Source organism: Erpetoichthys calabaricus, chromosome 3, assembly GCF_900747795.2.
Source record: "Erpetoichthys calabaricus chromosome 3, fErpCal1.3, whole genome shotgun sequence".
NCBI classification, from domain to species: Eukaryota; Metazoa; Chordata; class Cladistia; order Polypteriformes; family Polypteridae; genus Erpetoichthys; species Erpetoichthys calabaricus.
Genome location: NC_041396.2, coordinates 117432563 through 117456325, shown reverse-complemented (window position 1 = coordinate 117456325; position 23763 = coordinate 117432563). Strand labels below are relative to the sequence as shown.

Here is a 23763-nt window from a genome sequence, read left to right as displayed (position 1 = left end):
GGATTAAAATAGCAAATTGTATAATTTTGGTAAGGTTGAAAAAAAAATGTTAATCTAACTTTTTATGCTCTAATCTGTTGAATGATTATTTCCAGGTTTCTTTAAATTATCTGTCAATTACACACCCCTGTCTTTAACAGAAAACTAAACAAATTACTGTAACAAATAAACGGATTAAGGGGAAACCTCATAATTAGTGCTACTTTTTATGAAATATAAATTCTCTGCAAAGTTAATTCATAGAGAAAGAAAGGGTAAACATGTAAAATACACCTTGGCATAAACTAACAAAATTTCTAAACAGATATTTATGTGGCTCTTGATCTGTATGCTCCTTGTATTTGGTATATACATTGTACTATTGAGTTAAAAAAAAATCAGTTATTTTTGTTTGCAATGCTCAGGATTTTTCAAACAACAGTGATGCTTAACAGTCCTTATGAGAAGTTTAAAAAATTATTTAATAGCTTATGTACAATTTTATAAGTGTGGAAAGTGAATAGCCCTTTTAAATCACATTTCTGGCTGTAATTCCAAACATTTTAAATAAGATGTTTGTACATAATAGTTTTGTACATGTAGTTGTTATGCATTGTAACACACAATATATGATAACAAAATGATAAAATCTAAGTCTTCGACATTGTACATGAAGGGGGTGCTAATGAGCCAACCCCCAAACTCAGAAAGACTAAGGAGGTAAAATTTTAAAAATGAGCTTATTATTAATGAAAACAAATTCCAAGGATTTTTTGTTTAAATAGTAGAAGAAAAAAAAAACATTTCGGCAGATCTACATTAATTTAGCACACAATGGTTTGGCATTAGACATTTATTCCCCTTACAGAACTGTTTAGGTTCAATCAGAGTATGGTAAACATTGCAAAATAACACAGGTATATCCACAGGCTACTGTGAGATGCTTACATTTTAGTTTGCAAATGTGAATAGGGTTGTTGTCATGTTCAATGTTAAATTTCCTTTCCAGTTTATTTCACCTTTCTTGTAAATGATCACAGTTTTTCCAAAAATATGTCTTTTTTGTCTTGACAAATGACCTTTTCCCTGCTGGAATGAAACAAACTGTCAAAGTAATAACTGTATGTCTATGAAAACAATTTGCATATATCCTAATAAGAAACTTTGGATCACTGCTGACATCAGGAATTTGCTGAATGCATACAGCAATGTATTTAAAGATGCTGATATGGAAATATATAAGAAATGCAGATACAAACTCATAAAATCAATCTATGTAGTGTTACACATGTATGACTAGGGACCACCTTCAGGGCTCTCGTCAGGGGAACAACACCACCCCAGGACAAGAGGGGGCACAGCCGCTAACAACCTCTTCTCTTTTTTTCCACAATGCAGTGAAATTTCCAGCTGAGAAATGCCCAGTCTCCCCAGGCCAGGAGTTATTTATTTTGTTACTACAACAGAAATGTGATCATTTGGATCCACATTCAGAGTAGAGATGGAGCTCCTTAATACAAACAAGCCCTCCAGGCAACCCAGACTGCAGTTGCCATTGGCATGTTTTTTGCTGAAGCTCTTGACTTAATACTTTACCAATTAAATGGGGCACACCAAGCTGGAAACCCAACCTCCTGTGGTTGTCCCAAGTTAATACCAGTCACAGTGACTAAACATCAATGTAGGAGTAAACTACAGACTGGGTAAAGCAGCTGAAATACATATTTGGTAGGAACTATAAATGTTCATGGATTACAAAGTTAAGCCTAACCCAATCCAATCAAATTTTTCACTTGACTATGAATTTAATACCTTCTATACCCACTTTGATCACAATAACAAACAGCCAGCAATTCTACTGCCTGCAGCACCACATGATACATGCTTTTTTCTACATATAGCTTAAGGAGAGCTTCTCTATGTGTTAATGTCCATACAGTGTATGATCCAGAAGGAACTTGAGGGTATGTTTTAAAAAACTTAAAGTGATCAATTAGCTGAAGCCTTCTTGTGTTTTTTTTTATGCTGAAGAAAAAAAATGGTCCTCACCTGTTTATCACTATACCTAAGAATCCAATCATGATTAAGTGTATTTGAAGGACTCTTCAAGCTGCAGAACATGCACAAAGTTTTCCCAGCTCATGCCTTGATTGATTATCTGGGAGTGAAGTGCTGGAGTTTTAGAGTGGAAATAATAGATCGTAATTTGGATCGTAGTAGGTCACATTAAACAGAATATTCCATTTTCCTGATCACCTCCACTTTGCATGTTGTCACAACCAGTATTCAGTGGATACCATATTCCTTACACTCTATACCATCCTGTCATATCTGGCTAAGAAAAACTATCATGCCACAGTCCAGTTTATAGATTACAGTTCAGTTTTGACAATATTGTGCTGTCAAAACCAACCACCAAACCCCTCAGTTTACAACTTTGTGCCACCTTATTTAAATGAACTTTGGACTTCCTAACAGACCTCAGCATGTGTGGACTGGCAACATGATATCTCCCATGTTGACTGTCAAAGACAGGTACTCCACAGGGCAGCGTTCCAAGTCCTCTTTTGAACTCCTATGACTGTGATGTTAGACACAGCTCTTACTCCATCCTGCTAGCATAATAGGCCTGACCACCAATAATGACAAGACAGCTTACACAGAAGAGGTTTACCTGCTGGCAAAGTAGTGCCAGGATAACAATCTCAGCCTTAATGTCAGCAAAACCAAGGAACTTGTAATAGCAAAAGTGCAGACCACACTCTTTTTGGCATCAGAAGGGATGCAGTTGAGAGGATGATTTTCTTAAAGTGACCATTATTCATTATTGAGCACAATACATTTTTGGATATTGTTTATACTAGAATTACCAGAGCCTAAGAAAAAACTCGTAGATTCGGCCCACCTTAAATCTGTTCGCACCTCTCCATCAGCGTCTTTTGTCCTGTAAATGTGCTGATAAAGACAAGCAGCAAGCAGCCTACTATTCCATCCCCCCACAGCTGCAGAACATGCACAAAGTTTTCCCAGCTCATGCCTTGATTGATTATCTGGGAGTGAAGTGCTGGAGTTTTAGAGTGGAAATAATAGATTGTAATTTGGAACACATGCATTTCATGTGCGTTCCGTTTCTACAATAATCTGTGTAAACACATTGTTAAAACAGAAACATTTTTCATATATTAGTAGTAAATGACAAAATGTTGTCATAAACTATATAATGTATGAAGTCTGAAGTCCAAAGAACAAATAAACACTTTCACAAAAGGTTCAAGGGTAAAAACAGTTTCCGTGGCATAGCGGTAAGATTTGCTGACTTGTAATCAAGAGTTCCCGGTTCGATCCCGACTGCATCCTATATTTGACGTTTTCAGTAGTGAGCTGCTCTAATTCTTAATATTATACAGTACACACATACATTTGGTTTGCGTCCGTAACAGACAGTGTACATTTATAGTACTTGTGAAAGTTACCGTTTTATTTTCACTTTTATTCTCTCAGTCACGATCACGATACATACTACCACCTCCCCAACCAGGGATCTGACACTGATAGTTTTTATTTGAAACTGGGAATAACTGGAGATGTAAGTGGTGTTTTGAGGCAATGGAACATGCAATGGACATTCTCTAATATGGAGGGATAAAAGCTGACACACAGACACTGGTGAATCTGCCATCTTCGTATCTCACTGTCACTTGATTTTTTTTATTCAGTTTTATTGAGTGTTCCTGCTCACGCTGAATTAGTATGCACCTTATGGTCTTATGATGTCAAAGACGCACTAACAAAAAAAAACAAAACATAGACATAGCTATATATGATATTTGGAATTATTAATTTTATGACCTGTATAGTACATTTCGGAAAACATTGGCACGGATGCAACATTATTCATATTCATTCGCATAACATCTTACTCTTGTAATCCGTGACCACGTGTTTTTTTTTTCTGATCTTGCCATTCTCCACGTTGCTGTATGCTGTTTCTTTTATACTACAAGACATGCAGAGAAAAGAATAGTACAGAGCGGTAAGCTCAGCGCTATAAGCAGTCATCAAATTCAAATGTTAACGGTTAACAGTTCTTTCCTCTGCATGTCCTGGAGTACAAAAGAAACAGCATACAGCAACGTGGAGACTGGCAAGATCGGGGAAAAAAAAAACAAAAAACACGTGGTCACTGATTGCAAGCGCAAGAAGTTATGCAAATGAATATGAATAATATGAATAATGTTGCATCCGTGTCACAATGTTTTCCGAAATGTACAATACAGGTCATAAAATGAATAATTCCAAATATCATATATACCTATGTTTTGTTTTTTTTTGTCAGTGCGTCTTTGACATCATAGACCATAAGGTGCATACTAATTCAGCGTGAGCAGGAACACTCAATAAAACTGAATAAAAAAAAAATCAAGTGACGGTGAGATACGAAGATGGCAGATTCACCAGCGTTTGTGTGTCAGCTTTTATCCCTCCAGATCAGAGAATGTCCAGTTTCATTGCCTCAAAACGCCACTCACATCTACAGTTATTCCCAGTTTCAAATAAAAACTATCAGCGTCAGCTCCCTGGGTGGGGGGGGTGGTAGTATGTATCATGATCGTAACTGAGAGAAAAAAAGTGAAAATAAAACAGTAACTTTCACAAGTACTATAAATATATACCGTCTGTTACGGACACATTTATAAAAGATAGAGAAAATGCCATGCATTAATAACCATTTTCCCCCAAATAAATAAAGACTTATAAAATGTGCATCACATAAAGCAGTTTTACCCCTGAATAATGATGTAAAGACACTAGCTAGTCTTAGCTAGAAGGACTGATAAAATGCTTCCTTCGGTAATATCACAAGATTAAACAGGATTTGTGGAAGGCAGAAACTCGGCTTCAAAATTTATATAATATACTCATCCACAAAATCTGACCCACCAGAAGTCATACCATATTTGGATTAAAAAAGAAGCCCTTGGTAGAGTCGAATAGGATTATCTATTTACTATACTGAAAAAATGTAGGTGTGGCCCCAACGTATCTGCACAGATGAAACTACATTATACTAGTCCAAAGGCCTCAATCCATATTATTAACACAAACTCATATTTATTTCAAATTAGAATGAGGTAACCGACAAAGGCTTCCTCTGTCTCCAGTGCTTTCCACATCTCACACCCATTTCTATCGCAGAGGCTATACTTATTAGTCTTAAGACTCAGACAGTATTTCAACAATATATAATTAATCTATATAATGATCATTGTGAACGGTGGGAAACCATCTCAGAAAAATTTGCATCTCATCAATTAGCATCTCAGAAAAAGAGTGGAACTCAGCCATGCATAGAATACATTATAGTTCTAAATGTGCCAAGCATTTCATAATTCAATTAAAACCTTCCATCAATCATATTTCTCTAATTAAAAATAGTGTAAAATTTTACCCAGGGCAAGATCTAACTTGTGAACATTGCCGTCTAGCTCCAGCATTGCTAGGCCATATTTTTTGGGAATGCACTAAATTAACATCACTTCGGAAAAAAATCTTTACATACTTCTCAGATAGACTTGGTGTCATAATCACTTATAATCCATTAATAATAATATTTTGTGTTCTCCCAGATGGAGTTAAAGTGCATACGGATAAGTCGATTGTAATATTCCACATCCACACTGCTAGCATACAGATTTGTGGCATTCTGTATTATCTCAAATTAAAAATAATCTAATTTTCTCTTAGAGGACATATCCAAAACATTTTAAAACATTGCAAGAATTCATTAATAGTATTTTAGAATAAGCATGCCACAGCCGTGATCGACTCTCTTATGCTATGAACTATTATATTATTATTGTTATTATTATTATTTTTTGCCTGCATTTCTCTTCTCCTTCTATATGTTTGATTGAGTAGCATGCCTTTGTGATGCTCTGCTTATAAAAATTTATCTAAAAAAATTAATAAGTGTTATATCTATGGACAATAATATTGTACCAATAAAAAGGAAGAAGACGGAGACAGGTTCAAGGTAATAAACTTTTAACAGGTCCTTTTTTAGATTACACGTTACACAGTCTTATATTTTATGTCACTTCCTCTAAGCTCCCCGATACCCATAATTCCTTATCACTACGGAATCTCCAAAGGTCCAGACTACAATATACTACAATAAGTAAATGGTAAAAAAGGTTTGGCTTTGTCACATTTATCTAATTTTATAGATCAGGAATAAAAATACACAATTCATGTTTGCTTTAAGAGTACAATGACATGACAAATGCCTGTGAGTTTAAATCAGTTTAACTTGCGTCACACTTTTTAATGAGAAATGTAGAAATTATACCAAAATTAACCATGCTTTAATACAGTACCATGCATAGTTCTGACAAATGAATGTAGGATTCACATTTATACACTAGGTGTGATGAACATGGTTACACTTACTTGTCCTACCAATCATCCATTTTCTAACCAGCTTATTAATACTGTACTTGTGGATAGTCTCCAAAATTGACAAAATTAGATACTGCATTTGTTAGTTCAAAATTTACATTTGTTTAGCTAGTGTTTCAAAACATTAATATAGTCCAGACATGTGGCTCAGCTAATAAGTATACTGTTTTAACAGCTCCACTAATTATGTGTTTCAGCGTGGTCTGCCTTTTGTTTCAAAGCATTAGATAGATAGATAAAGTATCTATCTATCTATCTATCTATCTATCTATCTATCTATCTATCTATCTATCTATCTATCTATCTATCTATCTATCTATCTATCTATCTATCTATCTATCTATCTATCTATCTATCTATCTATCTATCTATCTATCTATCTATCTATCTATCTATCTAATGCTTTGAAACAAAAGGCAGACCACGCTGAAACACATAATTAGTGGAGCTGTTAAAACAGTATACTTTAATCAGTAAACACTAACTTGATCTCATTATTGGATGTTTGAAACCAAAACAATGTTCATTATTTATAGAAAAAAATTTGCTTGGCATAGTAAAAGCAAAGGTTATACATATTTTAATGATATGGAGTGAATGGGATGCTATTGCCGGTTCATTAGTAATTAGTGCAAGGTCAGAGGCTAAGTCTGTTTAGTACACAGGCTAAGCAAAGTCTTATCACTAATTTGAATCACCTAAAAATACAACAAAAAGGTTGTTATAAAGGTTAATCTTCAATTGATAAGTCTGATTTCACAAAAGTAGCTTTAAAAATGGATCAAATAAAAAAAAAATCATGCTCATATCATTCTTGATAAATGCCATGCCAAAGTCTTTCCAAGCCAATAAAATCCACCCATTTACTGTTACATTACTGCAAAATCTATCCAATGTCACAAATTAAATTCATGCCCTAGAAGCAGGTCAAGCGGTAGTGACACTTAAAAGCAAAGGGTTCAGAGGCACCTTCAAACCATATACCATGGCTCCACACATTTTTGCTGTTCCATCAAAATATCAGACAGCACAGTTATAGATGAAAGAAAAGCAGAGCATTATGAAGTATTTGTCATCACTATGACAGTTCTCAGTACCTTTGTTCTGGCAGAGCAGGCCCAAAGAGAATTTGCTCTGTGGGAATTGAGCCCCATTTCAAATCAATTTTATGACCTATACTTCATTACTGAAATGGAAAACAAATTATGATTTAGAATGCTTGAAAGTTTAAATAGTTTGTTAGCAAGAAAACTGATTGAATAGTCTTACAGGATTTCTTAAGCTAAAGTCACAGGTTGCTGCCATTGGTTTGCAAGTTACTGTTGTCAAGGTGGATCACCATGGGTTTACTAAGGAACTGACATTGTTCCGATGATCATTCTTATTTACCCTCTTCAAGTTGCACCCCTCCTCACCCAGTGCAGCTGGAATAGACTCTAGTCCAATATGATTAAAACAAATTTGTGTGAACCACTATAACTATAGCATGGGACAACCAATGTATAACCCTCTACTAAATGATGTATCCTTGCACCTATTCACGCTAATCAGCAAGAATTTTTGTTTCTTGAACTTGGTAAGTGGCAAGGTGCATTTGTATTATTTAAAAGTCATTCTGACATAATTTTCTCTATACATTGTTTGTAGTAGTTCTCAGCTATTCCATTTGGACTTAACATGTTTTGCAGGAAAATTGGATTGATTGTTGGTTGGATGTGCCTTACATAAAATTTGTAGTTTATATAAACATTGACTTAGCAGAGTCCTGGAGGGTGCATGGGAGTTTGCCCAACCAGTCTACATGTGTTTTGTGGACTTGGAAAAGGCGTTCGACCGTGTCCCTCGGGGAATCCTGTGGGGGGTGCTCCGGGAGTATGGGGTACCGGACCCCCTGATAAGGGCTGTTCGGTCCCTGTACAACCGGTGTCAGAGCTTAGTCCGCATTGCCGGCAGTAAGTCGAACCCGTTTCCAGTGAGAGTTGGACTCCGCCAGGGCTGCCCTTTGTCACCGATTCTGTTCATAAGAATTTCTAGGCACAGCCAGGGTGTTGAGGGGGTCCGGTTTGGTGGACTCAGGATTGGGTCACTGCTTTTTGCAGATGATGTTGTCCTATTTGCTTCATCAGGCCGTGATCTTCAGCTCTCTCTGGATCGGTTCGCAGCCGAGTGTGAAGCGGCTGGGATGGGAATCAGCACCTCCAAATCCAAGACCATGGTCCTCAGCCGGAAAAGGGTGGAGTGCCCTCTCAGGGTTGGGAGCGAGATCCTGCCTCAAGTGGAGGAGTTCAAGTATCTCGGGGTCTTGTTCACGAGTGAGGGAAGAATGGAGCGTGAGATCAACAGGCGGATTGGTGCGGCATCCGCAGTGATGCGGGCTCTGCATCGGTCTGTCGTGGTGGAAAAGGAGCTGAGCCATAAGACAAAGCTCTCAATTTACCAGTAAATCTATGTTCCTACCCTCACCTATGGTCATGAGCTATGGGTAGTGACCGAAAGAACGAGATCGTGAATACAAGTGGCTGAAATGAGTTTCCTCCGCAGGGTGTCTGGGTTCTCTCTTAAAGATAGGGTGAGAAGCTCAGTCATCCGGGAGAGGCTCTCAGAGTAGAGCCGCTGCTCCTCCGCATCGAGAGGAGTCAGATGAGGTGGCTCAGGCATCTGCTCAGGATGCCTCCTGGATGCCTCCCTGGTGAGGTGTTCCAGGCACGTCCAACCAGGAGGAGGCCCCGGGGAAGACCCAGGACATGCTCCCGGCTGGCCTGGGAATGCCTCGGGATTCTCCCGGAAGAGCTAGAAGAAGTGGCTGGAGAGAGGGAAGTCTGGGTATCTCTGCTCAAGCTGCTGCCCCTGCGACCCGACCTCGGATAAGCGGAAGAGGATGGAAGGATGGATAAACATTGACTTATGAAAAGACATTCTTAAAGCATTTCAGTACTTGCAAGGCAAAATAGAAAGCATTATGTAAGACCGTCTAAAATCACATTAACTTAGGTAATACATCATTCCTGGATTGTCATGTCAAAAGGGATTATGCATTTCATTAAAGTTACATGCTACATCATGTATGGTCACTCTAAATGGACAGGTCATAGTAGAGAGAACAGACTAAAGACAGGACACTAAAGAATTAAATGGCAACCTACTCATGTATCTTGCCAAAAAATACAGTGGACAAGCAACCACAGACATCTCACCGGAAGATGAATTCCTCAGGCCAATAAAGGTTCAATAAATTTCCCATTGGGATTAATAAAGTATCTATCTATCTATCTATCTATCTATCTATCTATCTATCTATCTATCTATCTATCTATCTATCTATCTATCTATCTATCGGTATTTCTGCAAAAGAACATGTGGCAGGTACAGTGCAGAGTCTTCAGGATGTGCTTAGGTCAAAGCTAAAAGGATGTCTAACTTCCGAGATGTCTGGAGACCTTGAGCAAGGGAAAGGTGCTATATAAATAAATTATTATTATTATTATGGAGACTAAAGGAAAGTTCAGTCTTGTAAGAATGATATTGCCCTAGAGACAGAAATGTAATAAGTATAAACTTGACTTTGTAAAAGATGAAATTTAAGCTTCAAATATACAGTATATACTATGAGGATCTACAATATCTACTGGACATAAGATTACAAAATTTGTTGTATTGATAATAGGAGACTAGAAAGCGAAAGTCTGCAGCCAAAAGGCAACTAATAAAATGGGAAACCTTTGCTTTGGAGTACAAAATTAAGTGATCCATAGAACAGCAGAATTCTAGCAGAGTAATTCATAGCCAGCAACTTTTTTTTTCAACCATCTAAATGAGGACTCTTCATGACTACATACTCTGTAGCCAAAGACAGGAGGAGTGCTATTCAGTCAGCAAAAACAAGACCTGAAAATAACTGTGGTTCGGATGATGATCTTTTTATTGCAAGTTTTGAACTAATTAAAGGAAACAGGGGTAGGCATCCAACCAACTAGATATGAAATCAGCAGTTTTCCTATGATAAAGCAGTGGAGGCAAAGAACAGAGATACAAAGATACATGGGACTACACGGGAAACACTATGACATGCCTCTGGTCTCTTGTGACCTGGCTTATGATCACTGCAACATGGCTGCTGTCATACACTGCAGAAGCTTTGCTGTCCAGTGATACATAACATATGTGGCATTCTCTGTGTTTTTTTCCACCTTCTCTTCTTTAAGAAGCTGTTTTAGGTGATGTGGCTTATGCTGTTTTACTCTGTGCAGCTGTTTGCTCCTATTCAACTTCATTCTCCTCTCCCTCATTTGATCTCTCCTCTACAATTTCCTGCCCACAACATTCATGATCTGATGCATCAGAAGTATCACTCTGCATTGCCTCACTGTTCATCGTCAGCTTCATTGCTGCATGCCTCTGAGTCACTCTCTGACTCATCATCTACCTTCAACAACTCTTTCAGGGCCTTGCTGTGCTATTAAGTGTCATGCATTTATTTTCATAGCTGTTACCTCTCTAAACACATAAATAAGCAACAAGACAGAAAATTAATTGTAATTAACATACAGTATATAGATACAAAGAACTCATGAAAAAGCTTGTTTTGTTTAGGTGCTGTTTCAAACACAGCACTTAAAATGTGTATGTAAAAATATGAACACTTTACCACACTTGGGTCAGTAGCAACCCAATTAGTTTTAGGCAAATAAAAGGTAATAATAAAATTCATTTTTAACTATTTTGGTATATTTTTGTATAAATTGTTGCGGATGAAAAGTATTTGGCATCCCTTGGGAACTGTGTCTACATTGTATCATATGACCTGTGAGAGCTGTAAATACGACAGATCGTAAGCACAGAGTAACTTCAGATGTATGGGAAGAGGTTAGTGATGTGTGTATTTCCCCACCTGATACTGTGGTTACTGGGTTGACCATCTCTTGTGTAATATTTCACTGGAAAAGGGGGTAGAAGTTCATGTCTCATTATGGCTATGGCACTGAACAGGCTTGTCTTTGAGGCAAATATCTTGCTTGCCATAGAAAATATTGTCAACAGTGATCATTCTCTCTTTCCCTGTGAAAGGATAAATTATTCACATTATTACACTCTCAGATAGTCTTCCTGTAGTGGTCAAGTAGGATCTTTCTCTATCTAAGGAATCGTGTTTTGCCTAAATTTTCTATTTACACCAGTGGCTATTTACAATTTTATGCCATACTTGTAAGGTTTGGTTGGCAAGTAGTGAGTGAAAGGACATCAACCATTCATTTGGAATAACTGTTTATCAAAGTCTATCTGTCTTGGCTTATAAAACATGATGCAGTTCTGCACACAAGCTTGCCAAGTGTCTGATATAGCAGCAAAGATGTCAGTATGCTATGAAGTGCCATTTAGGAAAAAAAATCATATGTTTTGATTCATCTGCCATTAAACCATACATCAACTATACTATCAAACTATATATAATTCAACACCTGTGCAACCTTTGTGTCTCTATGTGATGAAACACCTTCACCAGCATTTCCATATACTTTAGCTGTACCCAAAATCACATGATTTGTTTCCTAATTGGCAGAAAATCTTCAGTAAATTTCAATAATGCATTAGTCCTCCCAGCTTCAGCCACTGTACAATCTCAGATGTTGATCAGCAACTACACTTTGCAGAAGCAAAGAAATCCAATTGTTTATTTTAACATGTACTTAACTTTCATTGTCAGGTCTGCAATGTCTGTGAAAACGTTGTAAGTGAGCTGTGTTCCCAGGGCTGTGCTCTTTGCACACAGCTTGCTCCATTTACACTGCCACATCTTATACCTTGTCCTTTCTCTATATGGAAATTAATGTTGTTTGTGCACTTCTTACTCCAAATTGTGTGCAAAATATAGTGATGGCATTTCAAGTAAGTTTATATATTTGTTTTAAGCAATTTAATTAACTGGAATGCAAACAGATTTTCAGATTTGACAATGATCTTTATCATGCACAGTGCAAGAATATGGGTGATTAGAAATATGATATTTTTTCGGTGATGCTTCTCTGATGTCTGCAGAATAGAGACAGCAATTCCAATGTGGACAACAAATGTTCAATAATATCAGTATTAGTGGCAGGAACAGATTTTCTGACATAAAAAAATAATGTGCAAATGTGGTGAAGGGCAAGCCAGAAGAGAGAGATGTGATTCACACATGGGGAAAAACACACCTATGGAAAATACTAATCTCTTTTTCTGAATAGAATTTGTGCTGCAATTTAAGAAGAAAACAAGGAAATAAATAACAGGAGCATGACATGCACACTAACAAATGTTTTTTGACCTAGCTTAGTGTATTTGGTTTTTGTCAGAGCTTATCATCATGGCTGATCTATGGTTTTTATCATTGTACAAAAATAAAATCATTTTTGTGGATCAAAAGCCATCAGGTTTGTTTAGGTAAAGGTAAACAATCCTAGCCCTCTTCCTAGGTACTCTATGAATTGTGTGACTTTATAGTGTCATCCAGTTGTTGAATTTGTTGCAGTAGCATAAAAAGACTAATTTAGTGATGGTTTGTGGACTGTCCTGCACCGTAATCTTGATGTAATGAATAGAGCTGTTTAGTAGTCACTCTCCCTGACTTTATTTAATTTTAATAATTTAGTCATTTTCATTTTCTTGCAAGAGGAAGCACTAGAACCTTTTGCTAACAATTATGCATCATGTCAAAGCATAATGTAGATATCTAAGCCAAGGTCTAAAGGAGAAGTCAAAGCTGCTTATATTTTAGGCAGGCCGGCATGGCAGCTTAGACTAATACATACCCTGTGGGAATCACTGTAGTCCTCAATGAGCCAGGAGACTCAGTACTGCATACAAGCCTTAATGGTTGACCCTATCGTGGCCTCACATCAGCAAATGTTCCTATCCCACTGTCGCCATTTGGATTGTACACCCCTTTATATTCTTCCTCCAGCCTTACAGTACATATAAGAAAAGTACATGAACGAGGCCTCAACAGTCAGTTGAAAGTGCTTAAAAGAAACAAAACAAAAATGCAGTAGAATGTGCATCTTACAGACCCATCCCTGCTAAATACAGATTTTGGCCAAAAGCAAACAGAACATATAACATGCTTCCCTTTGTTTCTCAAGTATAATCTGACTTAGTCAAATGCAGACAATTATTATGAAATCTCTTATGCATGTTAAACTAATTATACCACATACACAAGTCCTAAGAAGTCTTGCTCTATGTAATTTTCTAAAGTTTTAAATTTAGAAAAATAAATAGCTTGCTCTTGAATTTTATAATGGAACTACCGGGTACCCATTTTAAGAAAAAATCTTTAAACTTACCGAATGCCTCCATTATGTGGTAGCAAAGGCTTCGATTTAAGAAAACGTGCCTTCAGCATTTCTGAGGTATGCTTGTGGAAATAAAAGTAAACTGGAAATAATACATTTTATCACAGCTACTTAGTCCTATTTTCTTGTAAGATCTATTTCTTGCTTGCTTCTCTGCTTGCAGCAGCTATTGTGGGTTGTGTTATGACCAGAAAAGCCTCTGCTTTAAGAAGTGAGATGCATGCCAAGTGGCAGCGTGGTCATTAGAACACATATGAGTTTCATTGTACTTTGTAAACATAGTAATACATCTGAACTGAACTGATTACACTGAATTGTGTTTTTAATAAAAAAACCATACATATTTTAGAGACAAGTCACTTGCATATTGCACCTTTCGATAAAACAATAAAAGAAAATATTCAAAATGAAAACGACAGAGTGTGTGATAGAACAGACTGAAGCACCCCAAACCACTTATCAAAGTTTTTAATGCTTGATGAGTCGCTCCTAAACTGAGCACAATGTTTGAGTGAAAACTCACTGACACTATTTGGCACCAATCAATCTGTAAATATACAGGCAAAAATAACAGCTCTGTGTCACCACTCTATCTGTGTTAAAACAACTGTACTGAACTTACTATACTTCGGCCTGATTAAACTTAGGTGAACTGGAATTGTTAAAGTGGCCTAGGTGTGTGTTCATCCTGTGATGGACTGGCACCCTAACCTGTCTTGAGATTGTTCCTGCCTTGTGTGTGTTGCTTGGGGCGGGGAGGCTCCATCGGTCCCACAATCCTGCATTGGATATGTGGCTTAGGAAGATGGATGATTTATTTTTATTATTGTTATTTTTATATTTTTATTATTGTTATTCAAAACATTTTCTGGGACAGTCCTGTTGCTATCCCCTATATCAGAGCAACGGCAAAATTTTGGCAGGTTTTATGAGGTGTTGATATGTTTTAGGGGATTCTAGGGACATTTCTGTTAAGGAATATCCTCACTATGTGACATCCTGATCAAGTTCATGAGCCTGTCTGCTATGTAATGTTTTCTGGGTCCTTGCTTGTGTTTTAAGTTGAGTGGTTGTTATGTCCTCTGTGATGTTGTCTGTAATATGTAAGTTAAGTGCTTTGCAGTTTTTATCTGCATGAACTATTGCTTTATGTAGTGTTGATATATGTTTTGTGAGGAAGAATTTTCTTAAACTTTTAATCTGCGTGTTTTGTAAATGAATGATATCTATGAGACACCTACTATCCTCAGGAGGTAGAAGAGTGAGTTGTTCAATGGCTGTTTTAGGGTGGTGTTTTTTGTGTTTTGTTTTCATTTGGAGATGCTATAGGTCTGTTTGTGAACAATGCTCAACTCCAAAGGAATATGTTTGTATTGGTATGACATAAATATTGACATCTTTGTGTGGCATGCATGTAGGTGTTTTTTTAGTATTTGTGAACGACATGATGCATATTTTTGTGTAAGATTATACTTAAATTGTTTGTGTTGCTTAAAATTTTCCTGTTGGAACCCGTGGTACTCTTCTCTAAGGATTACCTTTTCTATATTAAATGTTTTACATTTATCTAGTCCAAACTCCATGTGTTTGTGTTGTGAATATATTTTGGTTATTTGGTGATATATTTTCTGGCAACTTCTGAAATTGTGATTTGCATATACCTTTATGTTGTTTATATTGAACAGACATAAATTAGTATATTGTTGGTTTTTATTTTGGACTTTGTATTCACTTTATGTGTTTTTTAATCTGTTTTCTAGTGGGTTGAGAAATGAGACAGAACCAGAAAGGGCTAAGTGAGTCTCCCTAGAAGATAGTTTGTCTTATTTGTATTCAGTCTGTGTGCATTGATGTGTTAATACGTACATGTAGTGCCGGTCTCCGTTGACCCATTAATGTTTGCAGGCAGGTATAAATACGGGTGAATCTTGTACAAGTCTATTATTTCTACTGGCCTTGTATGTGGGACACTGTCAAATATTTTTTTTAGTCAATGAATCATGTGTGTAGGTTTCTGTAATTTTGTATGCCTGCTGGAGTATCATATAGTCAATCAAAAGCTGTTTCTTGCAACCCATATGTTGCCTTTGGCAGCCTTTTTGTTAATCTGTAAGTATATAATTTTCATGTATGTGTATATTGTTGTTCGTTATACATGCAGTAAGTACTTTGTAGAGCATAGGCAGAGAGATCTGTAGTTTTTGGGATCTGTGGTGTCTTTTGGTTTGATTTTCATTTATGTAATGCCTTCTGTTAAAGATTTAAGTATCTTTTGTTGGTATGTCAGTTTGTCTGTAGGTACCAAGTGCAGAGAGGAGAATCTCTTATACCAGAAATTGTGAATTCCATCCAACCCGGGTGCCTTTCAGCTGTGTGTTTTCCTTTTTGTTTCTGTGAGATCTGTTAAGGTGATTGGCTCAAAGTTCATCTGTGTTGGATTGTCTCTGTTTTGTTGCACCTCCTTGATCCAGGCTGCTGTGCTATTATGCTGAACCACACTGGCCAGAGGGAAGACCTATGTGATGTTTTCTTGTACTATTGATTTCTATTGATGTGCTATTCAGGAATATATCTGTAGAATAATTTTGAATTATTTTGGAATTATGAGTTCTGTTGTTTTCACACTATGCATAATTTGTACTATTTTAGCCTCTATATTTTGACTACAAGTTTTTCCTTTAAGTGTATCTATACATGTGTCCATATGCTCACTGGTTGTTGTGATGGTGTTGTGTTTTGTGTATTTTGTGTTTTCATTCCAATGTGGGTAATGGTGGTGACTGCAGATGCATATATTAGTATATGTACATTTGTTAGTGTTTTAAGTGTATCTATGTATGTTAAAGAATGTTTTCATTAATAAGTTTTACTGTTAGTAGCAATTTCTTTGTGTTCACTGGTTTTGGTATACTGGGAAGCTGAATGGTGTCCATTCCTATGTATTGTATGAATGATCTCTCAATATCCTCTTTCAGTTTGTGTAGTAGTAGGTAATCCTTTATAGATAGTGTCTTGCTGGGTTTGTCAGTAACAATAGCACTTGTTCAGGTGTCCATTGTTCTAGGGTGTGTATTGCTGATTGTGTTATCTGCCTGTGTGTCATATGAGACTGTGTTGTTGGTATTTTCTGCTTGTTTCTGTAAGTTAGCAGTAACTCACAAATGTAGTCCTTTATATCCTGGGTGACAACCAAGCCAGCATGAATGTGATTTGTTGAGATAAGAATTTGTAATATGCAATATCTCAGCTGGAGTAAATGTTTGTCTGCTTTTAGTCTGGCCCCTTCCCTTCAACCTTCCAGGAATGGGTGGCCCTACTAAGAGCATAAAGATCACACCAACATCAATCTAAGGATCATAAGGACTTGAAAGCCATCCTACAATGACAAGATGGTAGACCTAAAGGGGGTGGTGTTATTATTATTATTTAAGTTATTTGGATCTCACAGTCTTTCAGCTGGTATGAAAACTATGCTTGCTCAGGAGACCTCTTGAGAGAGGGCATAGTTCAAAGTCTTGGGTAGTGGTAAATTCCAGAATTTAGGTCTAGTCTGGGTTAGGGTGCCTAGTCAGGGTCATCTCAAAGGAAAATGTCTGGTATTAATTACTGGTAACCATGCCAAGGGCTCTACTGATGATGGACACTGTGCATATCGCTTCTTCTTCTTCTTATTATTATTATTCTTATTATTATTTTGCCAATAGCAGAGAAAATCTATGAATAGATTAATGGATGGAAAATATTGAGGACATCTATTATTATTATTGGGCAGCACAATAGTAGTGATACTGTCTCACAATGAAGGAGACTTGGGTTTGTGTCCTGGGTGTTCTGTGCATGTAATTTGCATGTTCTTCCCAGGTACTCTGATTTCCAATCCAAACACATGCAGGTTTGGTGGATTGGTGCTGCTAAAGCGATCTGTCCCTTTTGGGGATTGTTCCTGCCTTGTGTCTGATGCTTACTGGGACAAAGCAGTATAGCTCATCCATACCGCAACTCTTTAAAATAAATAATTCTTACAACAATGGTTTGCTTTTTTCCTTCTTTTAACAACACGGATACTTTTTTTGCAATATGTGTGTAATCTCAAGATGCAGAACAATACTCAGTAACGTTTTTGGCTTTCAAAATGGACATATTTGGTAAGTTTTAAGGCTTTTCTTAACAATGGGACCCATTACATTTTACACAATAGCTTCATCATAAGGCACAAGAAATGGCTAATTATTTTTTGCATTTATAAAATATGCTTCACCTTAGAATTCAGTTTTATGTGGCAAGCTAATATATACCATAATTGTGAAGAAATAACTTTGACTTGAAAAATACCAAAGTTATCCTTTAATTTTATATAAATAGTATTGTACTATGTCTGCTTAGATCATGGGAAATAAAATTTGTTATAATGGTCACCCATCAGCTGACATCACTACTTGACTTCTTGTCATTTACTTGTGTAAACAATTAGAGGTCTACATAAATATTACGGAACAACTTTAATAAAATTATCAATATACTTAAAACTAGTCACATGGCAGGATCCAAATAAACTGGGTGTCAGTTCATTTCAAGTGGCCCATTCATTCACTCAAATAAAAATAATGAATTTAGCCAAACTAACATGCATGTCTTTGAAACTGGTCTGGAGAGAGTGTGTGTAGCAAATTGTGCCTGGCATCCTAACATGTCTCCAAAAATACTATACTACAGACAGAAAGAGATACACCATTTACCCTGTCTCCCATAGTATCTCTTCAAAATCAATGACTTTGCAGAATCTTCTACTGGAACACCTTTCATTTATCAACATTGTCTTTTAGATGTGCTATTTCTTCACCACTGTGCAATCTTCTTTCTTGTAATTCTTGTTATAGCTCTTCCAAGTCTGCATTTCATTGTCACACAACTAAAGCCTTTTTCGACAACATACAAGGTAAAGGGTACATCCCTGCACATCTTTAAGAAATGTCAGAAACCTTTGTCTGAACTATATTAAAACTAAGCAAGCCTTGTGGGAAATTGTCTTAAGTGGTATTGAGAACTTATATCACATAGTCCCAAAGTATTACAACTCTCACAATGCTCCACTTCTTCACTATCTTCAACAAGTCCTATCCTTAAAAACTTGTATGATAAGATTTGTATCAATTGTGTATAAAGGAGGTATCAGTATAATTCTGGGTATGTTTCTTGTAATGTGATTTCAATGTACAACCAAAAATTATGACAGTGTTTCCAATCCAATAAGGAAACTGTACATTTAATATTTCACCCTAATGTATATATTACTTTTAACAGGTGGACAAAAGTTTTGGCCACTAATGTAGTATCAATGAACATTTTAGATTTCAACATGAAAGAACTGTAGAAATTTCTGCAACTGATTGATTAGAGATAGAACAAAATATTTACATGGTAATTGAGTAAATGTTATTATTTTATGAAATAATTAAATTTATTAAAAATGCTACATACCACTCTTCTGTGGTCTCAAAACTTTCCATTTTAGTTGTATGAGAGGGTCTTTCAAAGCCTTCACCTCTCTCTTCATTCCTAGTAGTAAAAGCAAATAAATGCATTTAAAATAAACCACCTAAAAAGAAATTTATATAGAAATGTTATATATATATTATTGGCACCCATGGTTAAGATGTGTTCTTAGGCTTCTAATAAATTCTTTTATTTTTCCAAAAAAATATAGGCTCACAACACAAAAAAGTGAAAAATCCAACCTTTAATTGAAGTACATTTATTCATTGGGAAAAAAATCCCACATTAAGGAATACATTTTTTGCATGAAATCATGTGTGCCACAATTATTGGCACCCCTGCTGTTAATGTTTCATGCAACCCCCTTTTTGCCAACAAGACAGCACTTAATCTTCTCCTATAACATTTCACAAGGTTGGAGAATACAGAGACAGGGATTTTTGACCATTCCTCTTTGCACAGTCTTTCTAGATCGTCCAGAGTCCTGGGTCGTCTCTTATGCACTCTCCTCTTCAGCTCACCCCACAGGTTTTCAATGGGGTTGAGGTCTGTGGACTGAGATGGCCATGGGAGGGGCTTAATTTTGTGTCTGCTGAGCCATTTTTGTGTAGATTTTGCCATATGTTTAGGGTCATTATCCTGCTGAAAGACCCAATGACGATCCATCTTCCGCTTTCTGGCAGAGGCCACCAGATTTTGATTTAAAATGTCCTGGTATTTCAAGGAGTTCATGATGCCATGCACCCTAACAAGGTTCCCAGGGCCTTTGGAAAAGAAACAGCCCCACAGCATCACAGATCCTCCACCATACTCTACAGTGGGCATGAGGTGCTTTTCCGCATACTCATTCTTGGATTTACGCCAGACCCACTTAGAGCGTTTGTTGCCAAAAAGCTCATTTTAGTCTCATCTGACCAAAGTACATGGTCCCAGTACCACTTAGCAAACTCCAGATGTTTACATTTATGATTGTAGGTGAGAAAAGGCTTTTTCCTTGCATGTCTCCCAAACAGATTGTTGGCATGGAGATAAAGTCTTATGGTTGTCATGGAGACTTTGTGACCCCCAAGATACCACTCTTTGGTGAAGTTCTCTAACAGTGAGCTTTGGAGAATGTTTTACTTCTCTTACCATCCTCCTCACTGTGCGTGGTGGCAAGATAAACTTGGGTCCTTGTCCAGACATTTGTGTCACTGTTCCCGTTGTTTTACACTTCTTTATTATTCCTCTGACTGTAGATACAGGCAGATTTAGGCAAGTAGCTATTTTCTTGTAGCCATTACCTGACTTATGCCTTACTTGAACAGCATGTTCTCTTGTCTTTCCCATGCTGAAGAGTGGCTAAGAGCAATAGGACTATGTGTCATGTCATATTTATACCCCAGGGATACAGGAAGTCATTAATTACTAATTAAAAGTTCCAATTTACTCTGATCAACTTTAAAAACTAAACTAGAAATTACAAAAATGCTTCAATTACATTTATTTTATAGGAATTGTTAGGGGTGCCAATAATTGTGGCACACATGATTTCATGTAAAAAATGTATTTCTTAATGTGGGATTTTTTTCCCAATTAATAAATGTACTTCAATTAAAGGTTAGATTTTTCTATTTTTTGTGAAAAAAAAGCCTAAGAACACATCTTAACCAGGGGTGCCAATTGTGGAGGGCGCTGTATATAAACAGCACCCTCCAATGTTAGGGACAAAGATATAGGATTTCTTCCTTGATTTATCCCTCTACTTCACAGTTTACTGTTATTTAAGGGTTTTTGCATACATTTCGGTCACACCATGTAGAAATTACAACAGTTTTTATACATATCCCCCCATTTTAGGGCACCATAATTTTTGGGACATAGCAATGGTAGGTATATTAAAGCAGTCATATTTAGTACTCTGTTGCATATTCCTTGAATGCAATGACCATTTGAAGTCTGTGATTCCAAAACAAAAATCAAATATACAAATATAGTATATACAGTAATCCCTCCTCCATCGCGGGGGTTGCGTTCCAGAGCCACCCGCGAAATAAGAAAATCCGCGAAGTAGAAACCATATGTTTATATGGTTATTTTTATATTGTCATGCTTGGGTCACAGATTTGCGCAGAAACACAGGAGGTTGTAGAGAGACAGGAACGTTATTCAAACACTGCAAACAAACATTTGTCTCTTTTTCAAAAGTTTAAACTGTGCTCCATGACAAGACAGAGATGACAGTTCTGTCTCACAATTAAAAGAATGCAAACATATCTTCCTCTTCAATGGACTGTGCGTCAGGAGCAGACTGTCATAAAGACAGAGAAAACAAACAAATCAATAGGGCTGTTTGGCTTTTAAGTATGCGAAGCACCGCGGCACAAAGCTGTTGAAGGCGGCAGCTCACACCCCCTCCGTCAGGAGCAGGGAGAGAGAGAGAGAGAGAGATAGACAGAGAAAAACAAACATGCAAAAATCAATACGTGCCCTTCGAGCTTTTAAGTATGCGAAGCACCGTGCAGCATGTCGCTTCACTAAGCAGCTGCACAGAAGGTAGCAACGTGAAGATAATCTTTCAGCATTTTTAGACGAGCGTCCGTATCATCTAGGTGTGCCAACAGCCCCCATGCTCACACCCCCTACGTCAGGATCAGAGAAAGCGCAAGAGAGAGAAAGAGAAAAGTAAGTTGGGTAGCTTCTCAGCCATCTGCCAATAGCGTCCCTTGTATGAAATCAACTGGGCAAACCAACTGAGGAAGCATGTACCAGAAATTAAAAGACCCATTGTCCTCAGAAATCCGCGAACCAGCAAAAAATCCGTGATATATATTTAAATATGCTTACATATAAAATCCGCAATAGAGTGAAGCCGCGAAAGGCGAAGCGCGATATAGCGAGGGATCACTGTATACAGTATAGTGATGTGTGGGTTATAAATTTGCACAAGAGAGAAGGAGGTGAAGCCAGGTTTCCAAGAAAATCAGCTTTATTTTGTGAAGGCAGAAATAATCTTAAGCATTTTTTTTAACTTTTATTAAATTTATCTAAAGCATGTAACATTCCATACAATGAAGTCAAACTTAACAAAACTAAATTCAACCCTCACCCACAAGAAAGTGAGAAAGGACAACAGGCAGAGTAAAACCTTTGAGAGTAGTATAGAGGGAAATATAAGTGCTTATTCTAAAATATTATTGATTAAATCATGCCAGGTTTTAAAAAAGTTTTGAACAGATCTGTGAAGATGCGGGTTCCGCTCCATGCTCCCATCTCCTTCTGGGAGCCCTCGAACCCAACACCGTCAGTAATGTCACCGATGAGGTGGACAGTGAGGCGCAACAATGAAGCGAGGGGATGGTGCAAAAAGTACAAAGTGCTTTTATTAAAAACAACAACAACAACAAAACAGTGTTCAAACAAATAGTGCAGTGCATTAAAGTTCCATAAATAAATAATTCAATAAAACAATTGAACTGGTGGAGGTTAAAATCCAATAGAAAAAATCCTTTTAAAACTGAAGTTAAAACAATGGCTAGAAGAAGTCTTTTAAAACAAAGCCCAGTGCCTTCTTTTACTGATGACTTCTCTGCTTCTCTCATCCAGGCTATGCACCAGGGGAGTCACCCTACATGCAGCTGACCTTCTACACCGTACTGGTCTGGTGGCCTTTCCGATCCCTGGCTCCGGTTCTGCTCACCCAGACTGAGACTTGGGCTCCCCAGCGATCAGGATGCTCACGCTGGGGCTTTCACTTCCCAAGTCCCCAACTCCCGCTGCCTTCGCTGCGGTGAGCCAACCTTCTTCTGGTCACTCCTGCTCCAAATAAGCGCTCAGCAGGAGCGACCACTACCGTTGGCCCTCGAGTGCTGGCCAAACACCCCACTCTGGCTCATCTCTCTGCTGCCTGCAATCAGTGCGAGCCTGCGCTCGCTCGCTCTGGCTCTCATGCACCAGCTTTCTCCTTCTTGCTTCCTTCTCCCTTCTACATTAACCTCCCTTCACCATCTTTTTTCATTCCTTGTTTTTCTCTCTCTAACCACCTTGTGCTTCTATTATTTATCACATGGATGTGGATCAGGTGTGACAATTAGCAGCTCCTGGCATCAGTTACAGATGTAGATGACTCCTCCCCTGTGCACTTAAACGAGGACCACCTGCATCACAAATTCACCTGGGAACCTGCTCCAGCCACACTACCATACCCCCTCTCTAAGCTGCGAGTGGCCTTTTTGACTTGAGCTGTGGATCTACTACACCACAAGATCCACTAAGAGAGAGGATTTTTTCCAATTTCAAATAGTATATAACATCAGTTATTCACTGACTTAACAGAGGTGGATTAGGATTCTTCCAACTGAACAAGATAAGTCTATGAGTTAATAGTGAAATAAAAGCAATTACAGTTTGTTTGACCTTCTCCACTTTAATTCCATCAAGGAGTACACCAAACACAGCCATTGATTAGGAGGGATTGTGACACCAAGGCTGTCTAATAGGAATTTAAACATTTCTGTCCAAAATT

The 23763-nt window shown here is 37.4% G+C and overlaps 1 protein-coding gene across 1 annotated transcript in view; it reads right to left on the bottom strand.

The window, feature by feature from the left end:
- rgs17 (regulator of G protein signaling 17) overlaps nt 1–23763 on the bottom strand; it is a 206298-nt gene that overhangs the window by 78012 nt on the left and 104523 nt on the right. The window contains exon 4 of the mRNA XM_051924282.1: nt 19245–19322. Within this exon, the coding sequence (XP_051780242.1) occupies nt 19245–19322 (78 nt within the window). The remainder of the gene's footprint in view (nt 1–19244; nt 19323–23763) is intronic.